The sequence below is a fragment of the Pinus tabuliformis genome, chromosome 8 (genome assembly GCF_031772625.1).
Source record: "Pinus tabuliformis cultivar Carrire ecotype Pingquan chromosome 8, CPIR1, whole genome shotgun sequence".
NCBI lineage: Eukaryota > Viridiplantae > Streptophyta > Pinopsida > Pinales > Pinaceae > Pinus > Pinus tabuliformis.
In genome coordinates, this window is record NC_142294.1 from 121,104,736 (window position 1) to 121,122,890 (window position 18,155).

The 18,155-nt window shown below is 38.5% G+C and overlaps 1 protein-coding gene across 1 annotated transcript in view; it reads left to right on the top strand.

The window, feature by feature from the left end:
• Window positions 1–17,078, top strand: part of LOC149234427 (small ribosomal subunit protein mS33-like) — an 82,725-nt gene extending 65,647 nt beyond the window's left edge. Inside the window, exon 2 of the mRNA XM_089461171.1 lies at window positions 16,644–17,078. Coding sequence (XP_089317297.1) covers window positions 16,644–16,734 — 91 coding nt within the window. The 3' untranslated portion in view covers window positions 16,735–17,078. The remainder of the gene's footprint in view (window positions 1–16,643) is intronic.
• Window positions 17,079–18,155: the final 1,077 nt, after the last annotated feature.

Here is an 18,155-nt window from a genome sequence, read left to right on the forward strand (position 1 = left end):
ACGCACACCCTGCCTACATGTCGACATGGGGTATCCCAGGGGAAGGCTGAACCACTCACCCTGTACACAACAAATCACTAGAGGAAGGCTGAACCACTCACCCTATGATTGTGTCTTGACAGGAGAAGGATGAACCACTCATCCTGCCTACATAGCAGACCACTAGGGAAAGGCTAAATCACTCATCCTGCCTACATAGCAGACCACTAGGGAAAGGCTGAACCACTCACCCTATGGTTGCTCATTGCTCCAAGAAGTACCCCCAAGCCCCCCTGGAGCTCCCAAAGCTCAATGTCGATATCATACAGGACCTTCAGGATAGAGTCTTTCCATGACTCCTAGTCGTTCTGGGAAAGTCAAGAATTTGACCTTTCCCAGCGGCTTCATCTGAATGTTGGCAACCTGCACATCAGTGCCAGAGTGATGGAGCCTTATTGCTCCCCGTTGTATCTTATCCCATATAAAGTGTTCCCTGATGTCTATATGGTTGGAGCAATCATAGAACAAAGGATTCCTCAACAATCGAATCCCCCTATGGTTGTCACAGAGGATCACTATGGTATCTAGCCCGTGTCCAAACAGCTCACAGAAGAGCTTCCACAACCAGACAGCTTCCTAGGAGGACATATTCAGAGCTATGTATCCGTCCTCATCGGTGCTAAAAGCAACCGACTTCTGCTTCCTGCTCATCTAGGATATCGAAGCAGAACCCAAAGAGAACCAGCACCCATATGTGCTCTTGCGATCCTCCACACTGCCTGTCCAGTCATCATCAGAATAATCATGTAGCTTCACATTTCCGGCAGTGTATCTCAATCTAGGAGAGATTGTGCCTTGAAGAAATCTCAAATGATTCTTGGCACCAATCCACTGAGGCTCAAGCATATATGAGCTCAACATGCTAACTGCAAAACATATATCCAGACAGGAGTTCACCAAGAACATCAATGCTAGTATGAGTTTATGAAACTTAGAGGCATTTCCCAAATGAGGTCCGACATCACTACCACATAAACTCTTAAAGTTAGGCTTCATCGAGGTAGTCACGGGCTTGCAATTCACCATTCCAAAATTCGGAATCTAGCTCCCTCTTACTTTTGCAAATGAGAGGGTCTGTACCTGTCAGAAAGAGGTCGTCCTCATTAGGTACCAGTATGAGAGGTCTATCATCCACAACCTTAAAGCAGTGGTTTGGATCGACTTCACTCCTAGTGAATATCAGCTTCATCAGATAGCGATCAATCCTCTCACACCAAGCTCGGGTTGTTTGCTTTAAATCATAGAGAGAGATTTCTTCAACTTGCATATATGAGGTTCCCGATCATGAATCTCAAACACCTTAGGTTGATCCATATCTGTGGTCTTGCTATTACATGAGGGGGAATGGTCCCCTTGAAGTTCTCCTTCGGTACATCTCGGGCATGTACCTCCATGCTCTTCTTTGAATCCAGGCATACCTGTTACCATCTATCTCACATCGGGTAGGGCACCTTCGATGCCATAGAAGAGATATGACATGGTCCCCATTGGACTTCCTGCAACTTGATACAAATTGCCAACCCTGAACCCAAGAGAAAAAGCATTTTGAAAATTCCTTTTTCAAACACGTACCTTTCCATCGATGAATGCCACCTTGAAATCTTCCATTGCCGAAATGGACACCAGGTTCTTCTTGAGATCAGGTACATAAAGAACTTCTTGTAAATGAATCGTGTTACCCTCATTCAATTGAGGGGTAACATTCCCTACACCCTTTCCGGGATAGGTGGCATTGACTCCAAGTATAATCTCCATGATTGTTTCCTTCTCTATCAAATTAGAGAGAGCTTCCTTCTATTCGATGAAGTGCCTTGAAGTACTACTATCAATAAGCCATATTCCCAAAGAGTCCAGAGGATAAGTAGTGGAGAGGGCCAATATAATCATACCTGCAGTCTCTTGCTTTCTTTGAAGAGTCGACCATTTCCTTGATGACCTGTATTCCTTTTTCCTTGCCATTGTACCTGTCATTCCTTCGATCATTGAAGATGCCCTTGGAATGATTGTTATCATCATCAAGTGATGTGTCCCTTCTATTTTGGACACTCCTTCAACCCTTAGATCCGGACTTCCCATTTAAGTGACCTTTAGGTAGGCCACCAGATGCTTTCGCTGCGCCACTTTGATAATCTTCTTTGCTTCGACTTCACCCTTTGTGAATTTGAAGTGGGATGAGGAACCCATTGATCCTTTTGACCTTGTCCAACTGTCTTTGGTGATTGTTCTTTCACTCTTGCTTGGGCTTTGTCTTCACCTCAGCTCCGATACCATGTTAAATTTTAGGTATGTTCTATGCTTAGAGCAATTTACTTCAATTTTTCATTTAGTTCAATATCAATTCCATATTAGCGATCACATCAGTATGATAGTAAAGTGCAGATAGAACATAAACATAAATCGCAAAAAACAAGCCAAGACAAGAGGACACATGATCACTATCTTGCACCCATCATCACTATGCTACACTTCATCACTATGCTGCACTTCATCACTGCGCTGCACTTCGTCACTATGCTGCACTCATGTATTAAGGGTTAAAGACCAAGTTTTCCAGGTCTTTCATTTGAGAATACAACAAACAATAAAGTGACAAATAAGTGACAATAAACAATAATTATTAATGTCTTAAGCACAATTTCTCTACAGCCAGGAAATTGGTTTCTTAAGGTACAACATTAATTGGCGCCGTTGCCGGGGAGAGAAGACAAGAACACTTTTCCCTGGGTTTTTCAATATTTTCCTCTGGTTGTTCAGTGAGGAGGAAATACTTGGTTGTTTTGAATCAAAGCAATAACTCTGGCTTCAAGAAGACCCCATACAAGATCAAACACTTCACAACAGAAGGTTCAAGCCCTTTCAGATCCTGAAAGGCTAGTTTCTAGGAGGGTTGGAAAGTCTAAGATCCCAATTACACCAATTCCTACATTGTCTGCATCAGGCAGCAACTTATCCGAACATTCATCTGATAAAGAGTCATCTTTTTCATCATCTTCATTTTAGGAACCTAACTATCAAGAGCAATCTTTAGAGTCCGTTACTTTTCATTTACCTGCTATAATTATTCAACCTGAACCAATATCCACATTACCACCTCTGCACATTCCATTTACCTCTCAGTCAGGTTCCACTTCTGTTGGTAATCAAAGTTCAATAAACATGGTAGCACCTGCATTCTTGATGAATAGGTATGCACCTCTTCAACTACCACAACCGTTCAATCAAATGCCACAGGATTACCTCAAAACTCTTCCTCATTTTTCAGGGGAAGATGAACAGACAACAGAAAGTCTAAATGTTGAACATTTAGATGTTGTTCTAAGACTTTTTGTTCAATCCTTGGATGGAGAAGCAAGGAAATGGTTCAAAGGACTTCCCAATAATACTATTCCTTCTTGGGAAGAGATGGAACGTTTATTCATTCAGAAATGGGGAGAAAAAAGAGACCATGGGTATTCATTAACAGAGTTTAATGCCATAAAGAAGAAGTCTGATGAAACTGTGGTCGAATTTGTCAGAAGGTTTAACAAATTGTACAATAGTCTTCCAGTGGAGATTAAGCCTCCTCTTGCTGGTGCAAAAATAACTTTTGTAGGGGCTTTTGAATCAAATTTTGGATTCACATTAAGGGAAAGAAGATCTCCAACCCTTGATCAAATCCAAACAGATGCATTAGAGATAGAAGCAGCTCTGGTGGTTGCAGGAAAAGCACTAGAGACACACCCTGTCCAAGACAAGGGAAAGGCAAAGATGGAATCCTCTCAAAGTCAAGCATTGGAGGATATGTGTAATGTAATTAAAACTTTGTCAAATAAGTTAAATAAATTAGAGTTTGAAAATAAGAATTTTCAGAGACAAACATAGTATAATAAGAACTTTAATCCCCAATACAGAAGACAACCTTTGCAAATCTTGCAAAGGGAAAGAAAAGATCAAAATCAGATTCAAGCACCATTATATATAGAAGCAGATCCTAGTGAAGAACAGGACCAACCTGAGGATCAAATTTCTACATTATACGCAGTAGATGAAGATGAACTTGGTATCGAAGGAGAAGAGTATGTATATGATGAAACAGATGCCATTCATGATGAAAATGAAATTGATGAATATTGGAAACAATTCTCTGATTTTATGCAGGCTAAACTACATAAGAAATATGACTTGAGATCGAGGAAAAGATCAAGAAATCAAGAAAATGAAAGTGAGCAGCAAGTTTCAACTTCCTCACCAAAGGCGACTCCACAAGAATCTCAGCTTGCAAAACAAGTGAATAAAGGAAAGCAACAACAGAACGCAAATGGCAAGACACAAATACTTCAAGGTGAGTCTTCTCAAGTACAAACTAGAAAAATTCCTTTGGAGAAACTTGTTTCAATTCCTCAAGTAATTCTAGTCATGAAGAAAGGTGAAGATGAGAACGAAAGGACTGCTAAATAGGGTCACTTGTTTAGTCTTACTAAGGAGTTGGAAAAGGTAAGAATACAAGTTCCCCTTACAGAATTGGCAAAAACACCTATTTATCAAAAGGAGATTGCTGAGTTTATTAATTTAAAAGAAAATGAGAGTATAAATGACACTGTAAATTTGCAAGAAGATAAACCAGTAGTGGTTTTTGGTCCACATGTAGAGGAAGTAGATTCTTCAATACCTCCTTTTTATATTTCCTTATTGGTTCATGATTTCCTCCTACATAATTGTATGTTTGATTCGGGAGCTTCACACAATCTTATGCCTTTGTCAGTAATGAAGCAACTAAATCTACAAGTTACCAAACCTTATAGGGACTTGTATTCTTTTGATTCGAACAAAGTCAAGTGTTTGGGGGTTATTAAGGATCTGGCAGTGTCACTAGCCCAAATTCCAGCTAGAAGCTTGGTCATGGATGTAGTAGTAGCAGATATCCCTGCTAGATTTGGAATGCTTCTATCTAGGTCCTGGGGGGCTAAATTGGGTGGTGTTTTGAAACTAGATTTTACATATGCTGTTATACCGATTTTTGGTGGGGAAGAGAGGAGATTGTACAGAGAAACTAGATTTGTAAAAACAATTACAAAAATGGAGCAAGTAATTCACCTGTATATAGCCAGGAGAAGGATGACTTTGCTTGTTTCACACTACATGATAATGCAGAGCTGGTTGAAGATAATCAGAAGCAGCTTACTTCAGCCAATGTAATTACAGAGCTGCAAACTGAAGGAGTGTGGAAATGCTTCTTTGATGGAGCTTATTCCAAGGAAGGAACAAGTGTTGGTTTTCTTCTAATTGCACCTGGAGGTAATATGTTCCCTTTTTCCTTTAAATTAGAGTTCGAGGCAACAAACAATGTGGCAGATGAGTCCTTGATTATTGCTTTACAAACAACTAAATAGATGGGAGTTAAGTCAATTTCTGCTTTTGGAGATTCAGAGTTGATTATTAAGCAAATAAAAGATCACTGCCAAACAAAGCACCCTAGGCTTAGAGCATACAGAAATGAGGTATGGGATTTGATTGAGAATTTTTTTGAAGCTTTTAACATTCAATTCATTCCAAGAGATGAGAATAGATTAGAAGATTCATTGACTGTGGCTGCGAGTACTTCAAGCCTCCTATTAATCCAAGTCTACTAAGATACGAGATAGAGATGAGACACAGACACTCTGTTCCTGATAATGTTAAGAATTGGCAAGTTTTTGAGGATGATTAGCAAATTAAGGAGTTTTTGACTATGGTTGAAGAGTTCCAGGGCACAAAAATTGATCAGGATGAGGAAGAGACAACAGAAATTGCAGAAGTCAGTGGTTTAAAAGATTCAATAGCAAATCAGAAGATCTTTCAATTGAAAGATAATATTTTGCCAAAAGGACTTGTTCCTCTTGAAAGGCTTTTTAATTCCAATGATGTGGCTGTTGACTTAGGGAAAATTTCACAAGATGAACATATTCAGGATCACAACATTGGAACTCAGGAGAATCCCAGGTTAGTAAAATTATATGGTGGAGTTTCACCTAATTTTCAAGAGAGATATATTAAACTTTTCAAGAATTATGTTGATGTCTTTGCATGGTCCTATGAAGATCTCAAAACCTATGATGTAAATATTATTCAGCACAAGATTCCTTTGAAGGAGGGAATTAAACCCTTCAAATAGAAGCTTAGACAAATAAATCTGTTGCTTCTACCAGCAATTGAAAAGGAGGTCAAGAAGTTGCTTGATGCCAAAATAATAGTTCCACTCAGGTATTCTGATTGGGTGGCTAATTTAGTGCCTGTGAGAAAGAAAAATGGAGAAATAAGGTTATGTGTGGATTTCAGAAATCTCAACAGGGCTTCTTTGAAAGATAACTATCCATTGCCTAAAATGGATCATGTGCTGCAAAAGGTAACAGGATCTTTTAGAATGTCAATGCTAGATGGATTTTCTGGTTATAACCAGGTGGCTGTGGATAAGGAGGATCAGAAGAAAATGACGTTCACAACTCCCTGGGGAACCTTTATGTATGCCAGAATGCCTTTCGGATTGATGAACGCAGGTGCTACATTTCAAAGGGCTATGGACATTGCTTTTGTTGGAGATAAGTTTGTAGTAATATATTTGGATGATATTACTGTTTTCTCAAAGTTTGATGAAGAACATTTGGACCATTTGAAAAAAACTTTTGATAAATGTAGAAGATTTGGACTTTCCTTAAATCCCAAGAAATCCATTTTTTCCTTGGAAGAAGGAAAACTATTGGGGCACATTGTTTCCAGAGATGGAGTGAAGATAGATCCGGCTAGGGTACAAGCTGTGCAAAAAATACCATTGCCTAGGAGTAAAATGGATATTCAAAAATTTCTGGGAAAGATAAACTTCCTGAGAAGACTTGTATCCAACTATGCAGAAATTGTAAAAGAAATTACTAATATGCTAAAGAAGGAGAATGAAGTGAATTGGACCAAAGAAGCTAGAGAATCATTTTCTAGGATTAAAGAGGCATTACAGGCAGCTCCAGTCTTAATCAACCCTGATTACCAAAAGCCTTTCTAAGTTTTTTCATTCGCATCATCAAGTTCAATAGCTGTTGTCTTACTACAGAAGAATGATGAAGAGAAAGAGCAACCAGTTGCATTCTTCAGTAAGATTCTTAGGGATTTTGAGCTGAAATATAATATTCTTGAGAAACAGGTGTATGCTTTGGTAAAAGCCCTGAAAGCTTTTAGAACTTATGTGCTCGCAGTCACAAATCATTGCTTATGTGCCAAATGCTGCAGTGAAAGATGTATTACTACAGGGAGATGTAGAAGGCAGAAGAGGAAAATGGATAGCCAAGATCCAAGAATATGATTTGGACATAAAACCCACAAAGTTGGTGAAAGGACAAGGATTGGCAAAAATGTTGACATAATCAAACTTTTAGGCATTGGGAATCAACTTGCTGGCACCTGTGGATGAAAAAGCAGCTGAAGAAAGTGAAGGAAAGCAAGATCCAGGTATGAAGATCAGGTATAAATTTTTGTGTTCAGAATGGTATAAGCATATAATTCATTATTTGTGCTTTCTTTCCTGTCCCCAATCCTTAGATAGAACAAAGTATAGGGCACTAAAGATCAAGGCACAACCATATGTGATTGTGGAAGGCAGATTGTACTGGAAGGATCCTGCTGGAATTTTATTGCTATGTTTAATAGAGGATGAATTTACAGAAACAATCAAAGATTATCATGAGGGGTTATGTGGAGGACATTACAGTTGGAAAGTAACTGCACATAAGATCCTTCAGGCAGGATTTTATTGGCCTACTTTATTTGGTGATACATATAAGTTTGTTAGAAGTTGTTAGAAGTGTCAGCTTTTTGCCGAGAAAAAGGGATTAGCCCCTTTACCTTTGATTCTAGTTTTTATAGAGGAGCCATTTAGATAATGGGGATTTGACTTTGTTGGAGAAATCAATCCACCTTCAAGTAGACAACACAAGTGGGTTCTCACAGCAACTGATTATTTCACCAAATGGGTAGAGGCTATATCTACTAAGTAAGCAAATGATCAGATGGTAATGAAGTCCTTGGAGGAGAATATTTTCAGCAGGTTTGGATGCCCCATCAAAATTATAACAGACAATGCTCAAGTCTTCAATTCAAGTAAGTTTATTGCTTTTTGTCACAATTGTAATGTTACTTTGTCCCATTCAACGGCTTACAATTCACAGGGAAATGGATTAGCTGAATCTACTAACAAAACTTTAATGAAGATCCTTAAGAAAACCGTTGCAGACAATCAAAGAGATTGGGATTCTAAGTTAAAGTTTGCTCTGTGGGTTGCTAGAGTAACTACAAGAAGATCTACAGGGAAGTCACCGTTTGAATTAGTATATGGAACTCAGGCTCTGTTTCCAAGTCAACTTGTGAAACCGGTGATTGCAATGATTCAGGAGGCGAAAGAAGAACCAAATGATTTGATAAGAAGAATGAATAAAGTGGTGGAGCTAAGTGAGAACACGGACAAGTTAAGAGGCAACTTGACTATGTATCAATCCAAGATGAAAAATATTTTTGACAGAAAAGCCAAGGAAATTGATTTTGAAGTTGCAGATTTAGTATGGAGATGGGATACCAGAAGAGAAGATAAGGGTAAACATGGGAAGTTTGATCCTCTTTGGTATGGCCCTTTTAGAATTGCTGAAGTAAGATCCAATAATACTTTCATTCTTGAGAATCTTGATGGTGAAACTCTACAGCTGCCTGTCAATGGGCAATACTTAAAGCATTACTTCCAGTTCTGAGGAATAAGCATCATTTCATTGTAAATACCAGAGTGAAATCAGTGTACAAATGCCATAGAATTTAAATTTATGTGAAGCAATATATGACTCCATGCCCGAAGTGAAGGCACTAATTTGCGGTTCTTAGTGCTTCTGTGGCAAAAGCACTATCCCTAGGTGGAGCCAGATGTTGTAACATGCATTTTTGTTGCTTGTAGTATTCATTTTTCATTCAAGAACTTGAAAATATTTCAAAAAATAGATAAAAGCAAGAGGAAGAAGTGATAATGGTATATCGGAAATCGCTAAAGGAACAAGTAAGAATAAAAGAATTGGCCCCGGTATAGCCAAGGATCAAATCAAATCATAATATAAATGGTTATATGTAGCCATAACCAATATATATATATATATATATATATATATATATGTTAGCGATGTGATTAAATCGCAATCGCAAATCACAGTGGGTAGTTATAACATAGCACCTCAGCTTTGGCCGATTGCGATTCGCGATAGTCGGACCTGAAACACATATATATTATGTTTTAAAGCCCCGGAACCACAAGATACTGAAGAAATGGTGCAAAGTCAAAGTGAGTGGATAGATGAAGAATGAACGCACAGGAACCATTGGATCTTGGAGATCAACGGATAAGGTCGAAGGAAATGAATGATCCAGATTAAATCATGTAGATTGGAATCAAGGAATGAACGGCGGAGATTAACCAGAAGCGCTGGTGGAAGAGAAATCCAAAGGTGCGTTGCCATTGTCGATGGTCGAAGATCTACGGTCATCGGGCGCGAACAAGTCCGGGCGTTAACCAAGACGAAGGGCGGATTTAAAACTATAAGCGGGATTTCGGGCGGATGCAAAGTGGTAAACGATATTTAGAGGAAAGCGCCCGATTCCATTCAATGGTTGACACGTAGCACTAAAGGAGAGAGAAAAACCGCTCATTTCGGGCGGGTAACTCTCGTGCAAATAGCCCACCCGAAATTGATATCAGCTGTCGGATCCTGGGGTTGAAATCTACGGTGGAGAATGGCTGGACCCGAAAATATATGCATTATGTTTTAAACTCTCGGCGCGTCCGCCTTATCGCATATTGTAAAGGTTTACATTGATATAACATTTGAAAGGGCTGATTGCAATTTGCGATGCGAAGTCAATGGAGCGCTGAACGGGCGGATCCGACGGATTTATGAAGCAAGATTAATTCTTTTTGAGTTCCGTATTAATCAAAGGTTCGCGTTGATTTCGCTGTGTAAAGAGGAAAATCAGTGTTAGAGCCGAATTTGAAGAGGAAGGCAATTGGGTATGTTTTCTTTGTATTTTGGCCAATCAAAACGCCCGATACATATGTAAGCCCAGGTTTACACAAGTCAAACACATTTCATTACGGCTAAAACGAATTAAACATCATTAAGGCATATACAGAGGAACTCGGCAGCGGATTAACAGAGCAAGCCAACAGTTATTGTCCTCTTCTAAATTCAGTTATTTTCCTGTTATTTCATGTTCTTTGAGGTGTTTTTTACCCTCTGTAAAATTCTGTAATAGTTTTTACTTCAGATAGTTAGAGAAGCAGTTAAATAATTTGGCAGTTTCAGAAATCAACAACTGTTCCACAATGTATAGAAGGATGAAAATTTACAAAGAAGGGGAATTTTGGAGAACCCAGAGACTAGGCCACTGTATTCCTGATATAACTGTTGATTAATGAAAGAATCAGAAGTTTCCATGAATTGTTGGGTATAATTTTGTAACTTCTCTGTCATGTGTCATCTTATGTTTTCTTCTTTCAAGTATAGTAATGAAGCTGCAGGTCTTTATTTGCTTATGTAGATAAAGTTAAAATTCCTTAAAAGAGCGCTCCTATACTTGAAGTTTTCACCTTCCTTTCTAAGTTATAGATAATAGTTTCTGTGTAAGGCAGCATATTATCTTTAACTTCTCCAAGGGTTGCAGATAGTAGTTTCTATGTCAAGCAACATATTGTCTATGATTCAGTTCTCATTTTCATAATTCTTCTAAGTGATGGATAGTAGGTTCTGTGTTAAGCAGCATATTATCTTTAACTTCTCCTTCAAACTTTCTTCATTCATCATTTATACCTAGCAACAAATGGCATTCTGAGATTTTCCGGTCACATATGTATTAAGGGTTAAAGACCAAGTTTTCCAGGTCCTTCATTTGAGAATACAACAAACAATAAAGTGACAAATAAGTGACAACAAACAATAATTATTAATGTCTTAAGCACAATTTCTCTATAGCTAGGAAATTGGTTTCTTAAGGTACAATAGGTGCAAAACGCCTACCTTGAGTTACAAGCACATAAGTGACTCTTGTGGTGCTTTGTCCTCCAATCCCCAAACCCTAGGGCTCGGAGTACCTCCCAAGCTATTCAAAAATCAACAGGAGCTCCCCTATGATGATTCTTCTTCTTTAGATAGAGACATCATTATTCAACTGACGATCAAAGGAGGGATAAGTGGAGACGTGATGTGATGAGATGGATGTCTTGTTGATGCAGCTGAAGGTCATGCATTTTGACCTGAAAACTTGTAGGGTTTGGAGGATCTAATCGATCTCCCCTACCGTCGGTTGTGAATTCTTCTTCTTCTATGAGAGGAGTGTTGAAGGAAGTGGAACTAGGTTCGATCTTGATAAATGTACTTTTGATATTTTTACTTATCCAAGAAAAGAAATATTATTTTTATATTAGATGATAATGAGTTTCTTGCACATTGTAGTAGGTCTAGCACATGTCAAAGTGCTATAGGTGAGTCAAATAATCAAGAGATAATATTGAAGGCCTTAAGGGCATGTTACACTATGTATAAATATATATTAAAGTTAAAGGGAAACCTCTAAGCAAAGTCAAGTCTACTCCTACGCAATGACACCTTCAACAAGCTCCTTCAAGCATGCTACAACACCATGGAAACTATCTGAAGACTGCTCAATGAGTCAGCCACCAAACTGCCCTCAAAGTCAACTTACAAGTAAGAGGACAAGTGGCCTAAATACAGTCAGTCAAGTCGGCTTAAATGGAGGGACAATCCTCTATTTATAGAGGCTGTCCACTCCAAAGACAACACATCAATTGTGCTCTGAAATCCACAAGAGAAAGAGAACAAGAAGGTCGAAGGAAGTCAAGGTAAAGGGGCTACTAGGGCAGCGAAGAGGAGAGGAGGAACAACGAAGAGTAAGGGATTGTTTTTAGGGTATACACAGTCACACGTGCGAGGGAATGAAGGTTAGTCTGCAACTACAACAACAGTAAGATCACAATTGGATATTTCTGTTTGTTTGGGGCTAAAACTAGGCCCATAAAGGCCTCCTACTCCAGCGTGGAAGAAGGACATCAAGCAAAGTAAGAAAGAAGGAGACCGAAGTATAAAGGACTATTTCTAGGTCATTGTTTGGATGAGAGATCAAGCCTACAAGGACTCCCAAGCCTAGTGAAGGAGCCTATCTCTCTAAGGTAAAAGGACTCTAATTGAAAGACGAAGTGCTGGAAGAAGTGCCGGAAGAAGTGCCGAGGTATATGGTGCAGAAAGGAGTAAAGACTTGACTTGTGCTTGGAGGATCTCTTAGTCAGAGGTCTAGGGTTTGGCATTGATCAATAGAAGCTTCAATAAGAGAAATTCACTAAAGGGTTTTCCTCTCAAGAGAAGAGAGGTTTTGGCCCTAGCAGAGAGCCAACATCTTGTGTTCTTGTTTTTATGTTTGGTAGCAGTTTGATGAAGTACACACATATGCACTAATAATAATAAGAAGAAAAATAAGCTAACAAGAAAAGTAAAAAGACTCCACAAATTGGTATCAAGTAACGAAGAATCACACTATACTACTCTGCCCTAGATTCTTCAACAAGGAGATGATATAAGATGAGATGAGATGAGACATGATGTAGCAGACATGGACATCCGTGATGAGACTTATGTAGCGGATGGAAATTCCTCCCTAGTTGAGAGAGAGTGTTGAAAATTGGGGTAGCTATAGGACAAATTTACCCATAGCCCTAAAAGAGCCCACCATGCCTTAAAGGTGAATCCAAATTGATAAAGAAGTTATTATTATTAATGTGGCGCAAATGTGGGCAAGTAGTTATTTGTTAAATATATTTAATATTGTTATAAGCAAAATTTGAATTGAAGTATTTTCCCTCCAAGTCTCTAAAGTCAGCTTCATTTCATCATGTTGGCCTAACCATAAGTCGTGACCCTTCGTACATAGAAACAACTATATATTGTTAATGATCCTCTCCATTTGGATGTGACTTCGGTGTTCTGAGGCAGGTCAGCTCACACTATATCCTCTAAGGCTCGCAAATAATTACAATGGCTCAATCCTTGGTGGATTGCATGAATATATTTGTGGTTCACATTACTATGGCTCGATATTGCAGTGACTATGTAGCTCACATACAATGGCTCGCACATCTCACTGTGGTTCTATTTTCTGTGGCTCGTATTTTGTGCAATGTTACCAGACTCAGAATTGGCAACAAATCGGCGAGTCAAAAGAGCGAAGAGTTTTAATCGGATTGGGTAAAAATCGATGAATTCAATAAATACAAATATACCCATATATTGAATTAAAAAAAACATTTGTCATTGATATTCAATAAAGCCATGTCCAAACAATGCATAATATCAATAGATATCCAAAATGTCATGAATGAATAAGTATCTCATATATGTTATGAGTCCAAACATGATCCAAAGTACTAAGTCCTAACTCCTAACCAGTGACTACATAGAACCAGAAGCATATGCTTCTAAAAGTTTATAAAATACTGCATACTACTCAGTAAAAAAACAGTGACTGAAATCTCTTGATTGCTACTGAAATGATACGATAATGGTTTGCTACTGAAATCTTTGACAGAGCACACGCTGAAGCTACATTGGAGCACACTGCACACTACGCCTCTATTACACTACGACTCTATTATGCGGAGTAAATTGAAACTGAAACCATGCCTCTATTACCTCTCAGCGTATGAGTTGCGGCCCTGAGCAGTGAGAAGTCAATTACAAACAATGTTTTAAAAACTAGAACTGGTGACCGGACTGGTCCACCTAATGAACTGGGTTTCGAACCGGAACCGGTCGAACCGGGACTGGTCAGGTCTAAACGAACCGGTTTAAAAAAATGCATTAAATAATTATTTTTTAATGAAAAAAGCTATTTTAAGATTTAAAACCATGATTCCAAGCCAATAGAAACAAAATATGCAAGATTTGCTCATCTATATACCATGTAAAGGTGAATATATCAAAATGGCATCGAGTGCAATACATATCCGCAACAAAATACATAATCAATGAGGCTCTAAATGGCCTCTAGAGTTCGAAAACAATTCTCTAAGCCATGGGATCACTGAACTACTACAAGTCTACATATCAGTGATCAACAACATGATCATTCCTCATCATGATCAAACTCATCACCACTACTAGACAAGAGACCATCAACATGAGCTACATAAATAATATGCCTCCGAGTTTGAGGACTACTAAAACACCTCTACAACTTTAGTAGTAGTAGCAAAAATAGACATCAAAACTACAAATCACTGATCAACATGGTCACTCACGAAACTCATCATTGATTCAATGCTACTAGAAATACATAAACATCATCAACAAGAGATACATGAACATCATCTAGCTCAAAGTCTTTAGACTTGGATTGCTCAACCTTAGAACATGATAGAAATTGAAAAGGTTTAACATGCCTAACCAATGTTTTTGGTTAGAGTGAAGGGTTCATCTCCTCAACCTTATAATGTGGTAGAAAAAGATTAGCATGCCTAACCAGTTGTTTTCCTTTGAGTGAAGGGTGCATTCTTGTTAAGTCCATGGTAGAGGAGTTCAACAATCAGTACCACCAACATCAACAAAGTTCAACAATCAATGCCACCACGATCAAGGTTCTTAAAGGGCTTCATGCTCTTGATCAAATGCCAATCTCATACCCTCACGCATGATAGAATCAAATGGAAACATTGCAAACCCCCAAACCATGAAATCCTGAAAACCATGAACTCTGCTGAATTTTGAGTGAAATCTAAAATTCTAGTTTCTTCATATGAAATCCAATGAGGTCGAAACCACTCTCAAACATCCTGAGTCATTTCATGGTAGTGTTAAAAATTTCCCTCAAAACAGCTTCAAAACTCACAAAAATGCATTTTGTGGGGGTTATAGTTGCACTGGCAATAAACCAGTCGGTTTAGGACAGAACCGGTCCGTTTGACCATAAGCTGTCTGGTTCCGTCCTAAACCGGTCGGTTAGGACCGGTTAGGGCAAAAAAAAGGCGAAATGAGGAGGTAAAGCAGGTTTTTAAGCTAGTTTGACCTGGTGGGCTTGCTAACCGGCCGGATTGACCGGTTATCGGTTCAGACTGACCGGTTTTTAAAACACTGATTACAAACCAACGTAACCTAACTAAACCACGCAGCAAAAAATGCGGGAACCTTAAAATTTAAAACTTGTGCTCGTCGAGTTGAGGGCTGAAAATCATCTCAGTTGCCTAAATCGCAATTAGTCGGTGAGTTGCAAGTCAAACTCGCGTTGACCAAGAGTCAAACTCGGTCAACGCGAGTTTGACTCACCCAGAGTTTAATCGGATCATTTGAGGGAAGAGCAGAGTTTGGACTTGTGATTAATCGCGAGTGATCGGAGATTCATGTTTCACTGATTTTGTGTGGCACGCATTACATTCCCTGTGCCTCGCTCTAAGGCTCACATTTATGTGGCACGAGATATTTATTCCCGTGGTTTGCTTTCCTATCTGTGGTACACATTGCTTTCCCTATGGCATGCTTATGGCTCACATTATATTTCAACATTGGTTCACACTCATGTTCTGTGGTTCGTAACTCGATCTCTATAGCTTGCTATATCCCGTGGTTTACCTTGATTGTGGCCAACATTGTTCTTTGTGGCTTTGATTCACATATCTCAACAGTAGTTCGCACATTCTTCTCTGGCTTGCATATCTCAATAGTTGTTCGCATATTCTTCTATGGCTTGCATTAATGCTTTGAGGCTCGCTTCAATATATCTATGACTCTCATTCTATCTGTGGATCGTTTGGTAATTTCTGAGGCTCGTATTATTCTCTACGAATCGAATTCTCGGAGTGATCTTGTATGCATATGTCAGAGAAGTATGGCAATTGATGTCTGGATAGTATAGCCGTAATGTTCTGAACATATGACAACAATGGGTGACAGTAACCCAGTATCACAGTAACCTTGACATAACACATCGACTGTAAATTTGGATGACAATTTCATATGGTAGAAATGTATGGTTATATGATAGTGATTTTGATGTGATCCTTGATGGTAATATATAACAATGGCAGTGACCCTTAGCAGTGACAATAAATTAGTATGGCATTGACCCTATGTATATGACAGTGCTCTTGATATGACTGTGACCTTGTTGCATAACAGTGATTTATACAGAGACCTTGTTACATATCAGTGACCTTGTTAAAAGTGACTTTGATGTTAGAGATGACAGTACCCTTTGATAGTTGTGCAAGTAAATTTGTGACAGAGCCTTATGACAGTGATGTTTTATTACAAGTACCCATCTTTATAGCATTAAGTAGCTTTACTTTAGTTTTATTACATATTGTTTTTCACTTAACCGACTGACACTAAAACAAATGTATTGCTAGATCTAGCCTCTAGGCATGGGAATTTTTTTTTTTTTTTTTGGAAGCCGTTGTAATGAATTTGGTTAATAGGAGGTATCTCCTAAGTCCTACCACAAAAACTGTAATGGGTGTACTAAAAAATGGTAATAGCTTCTATGGCCTGTCATTTCTAATATTTTATACTTTTCAGGCGTCTGGAAAAGCTTCAAATGTTGAAACGACGAGGAAAAGGGCCTCCAAAGAAGGGCCAGGGAAAACGAGCTATAAAACGTTCAAAGTAGATCAGGTTGCCATGTTTCCTTACCACTGAACTTTAGATCCTCAGTGCAAATATCTATTGTGTAATAGTGTCTCAATTATTTGCAGGGTATCCATGTAACTTTTAATCTGTATGAGTTAATTGAATGGTCAAATAAAATACTGAGTCTGGCATTCAATGGAATTGTTACTAGTTTTACCATGGAGGAATTATTGTTTGTTTTAACTAAAGGCTAAGCAATCTACCAGAACTGGATTTGGAGCCTGGAAGTTTCGAAACTAGTTTGCCTTGTTAAAACAATCAAAAGGCAAAGTTGTTATACTTTCTAACAAGTTAAAGTGGAATTTGCATAGCTTTCTTGTGATACATGATGCACATTGCTAGAACACTGATTGGTCTTTAAACAACTGGGCTTTGTTAATTCAAGGTTTGCACTGAGAGAAGAGATGCAATTGATTTGGTTGAACTTATATGCATTATCAATAGAGTTAAGATGCCTCAAAGAACAGTGCAATCAGAGAACTTTATAATAGTTGCATACTTGTATAGTTTGTTGGCATCTCTAGATTATATTGTTAAACATGTTGAGCTGTGGCTTAGTGGTTGGGATGGGGTGCCACCATGCAAATGGCCCAGGTTCAAACCCTGGTGGAGCCCTTGTGTGTATGTATAAGGGAAGGTGTTTGACCTCCCAGAGGGTTATTTTTCTATAGTATGAATAAAATGCCATTACTTCTGTTGTTTTTCTCTCTTCCTTTGGGATTCTAATTCTACTGATGTCATACTTTAGATTTCAACCTTTGGCAACCTTTTCTAGAGATTGTGCCTACTTGAAGGAATTGGTTTTCCTTTCTTGTAAGAGGTTATGGATATTTAATTGGACTTAACCAACATTGGAGAGCATGTATGGTAGGAACTTCTGTTGTTTTTCTCTCTTCCTTTGGGATTCTAATTCTACTGATGTCATACTTTAGATTTCAACCTTTGGCAACCTTTTCTAGAGATTGTGCCTACTTGAAGGAATTGGTTTTCCTTTCTTGTAAGAGTTTATGGATATTTAATTGGACTTAACCAACATTGGAGAGCATGTATGGTAGGAACTTGGAAGTCTTTGGTGGCTTGGAAATGATGCCAGAGTTTTGAAGTAAATATTTTTGTTTAACCTTTGCTCTTAAATTATGTTGCTGCCATATGGTCTTCTTTGCAGATCATAGTTACAAATATAACATCCAGATATGGACGTATGTAGTTTGGAGATACTTGAAGATATTTATGTCAGTCAAGAGTACTCCACAATATTAAGAGCCCACATGTACATAGAGGTTATTTTTCTTTTATACTGTCATGTTCAAGCCTAGATTGAGGATGAAACATCTGTATGTACAGGGCCCTTAAAAAAAGAGTTGTCATACGCTTTCATGTAGAAAAACTACAGAAAAGACC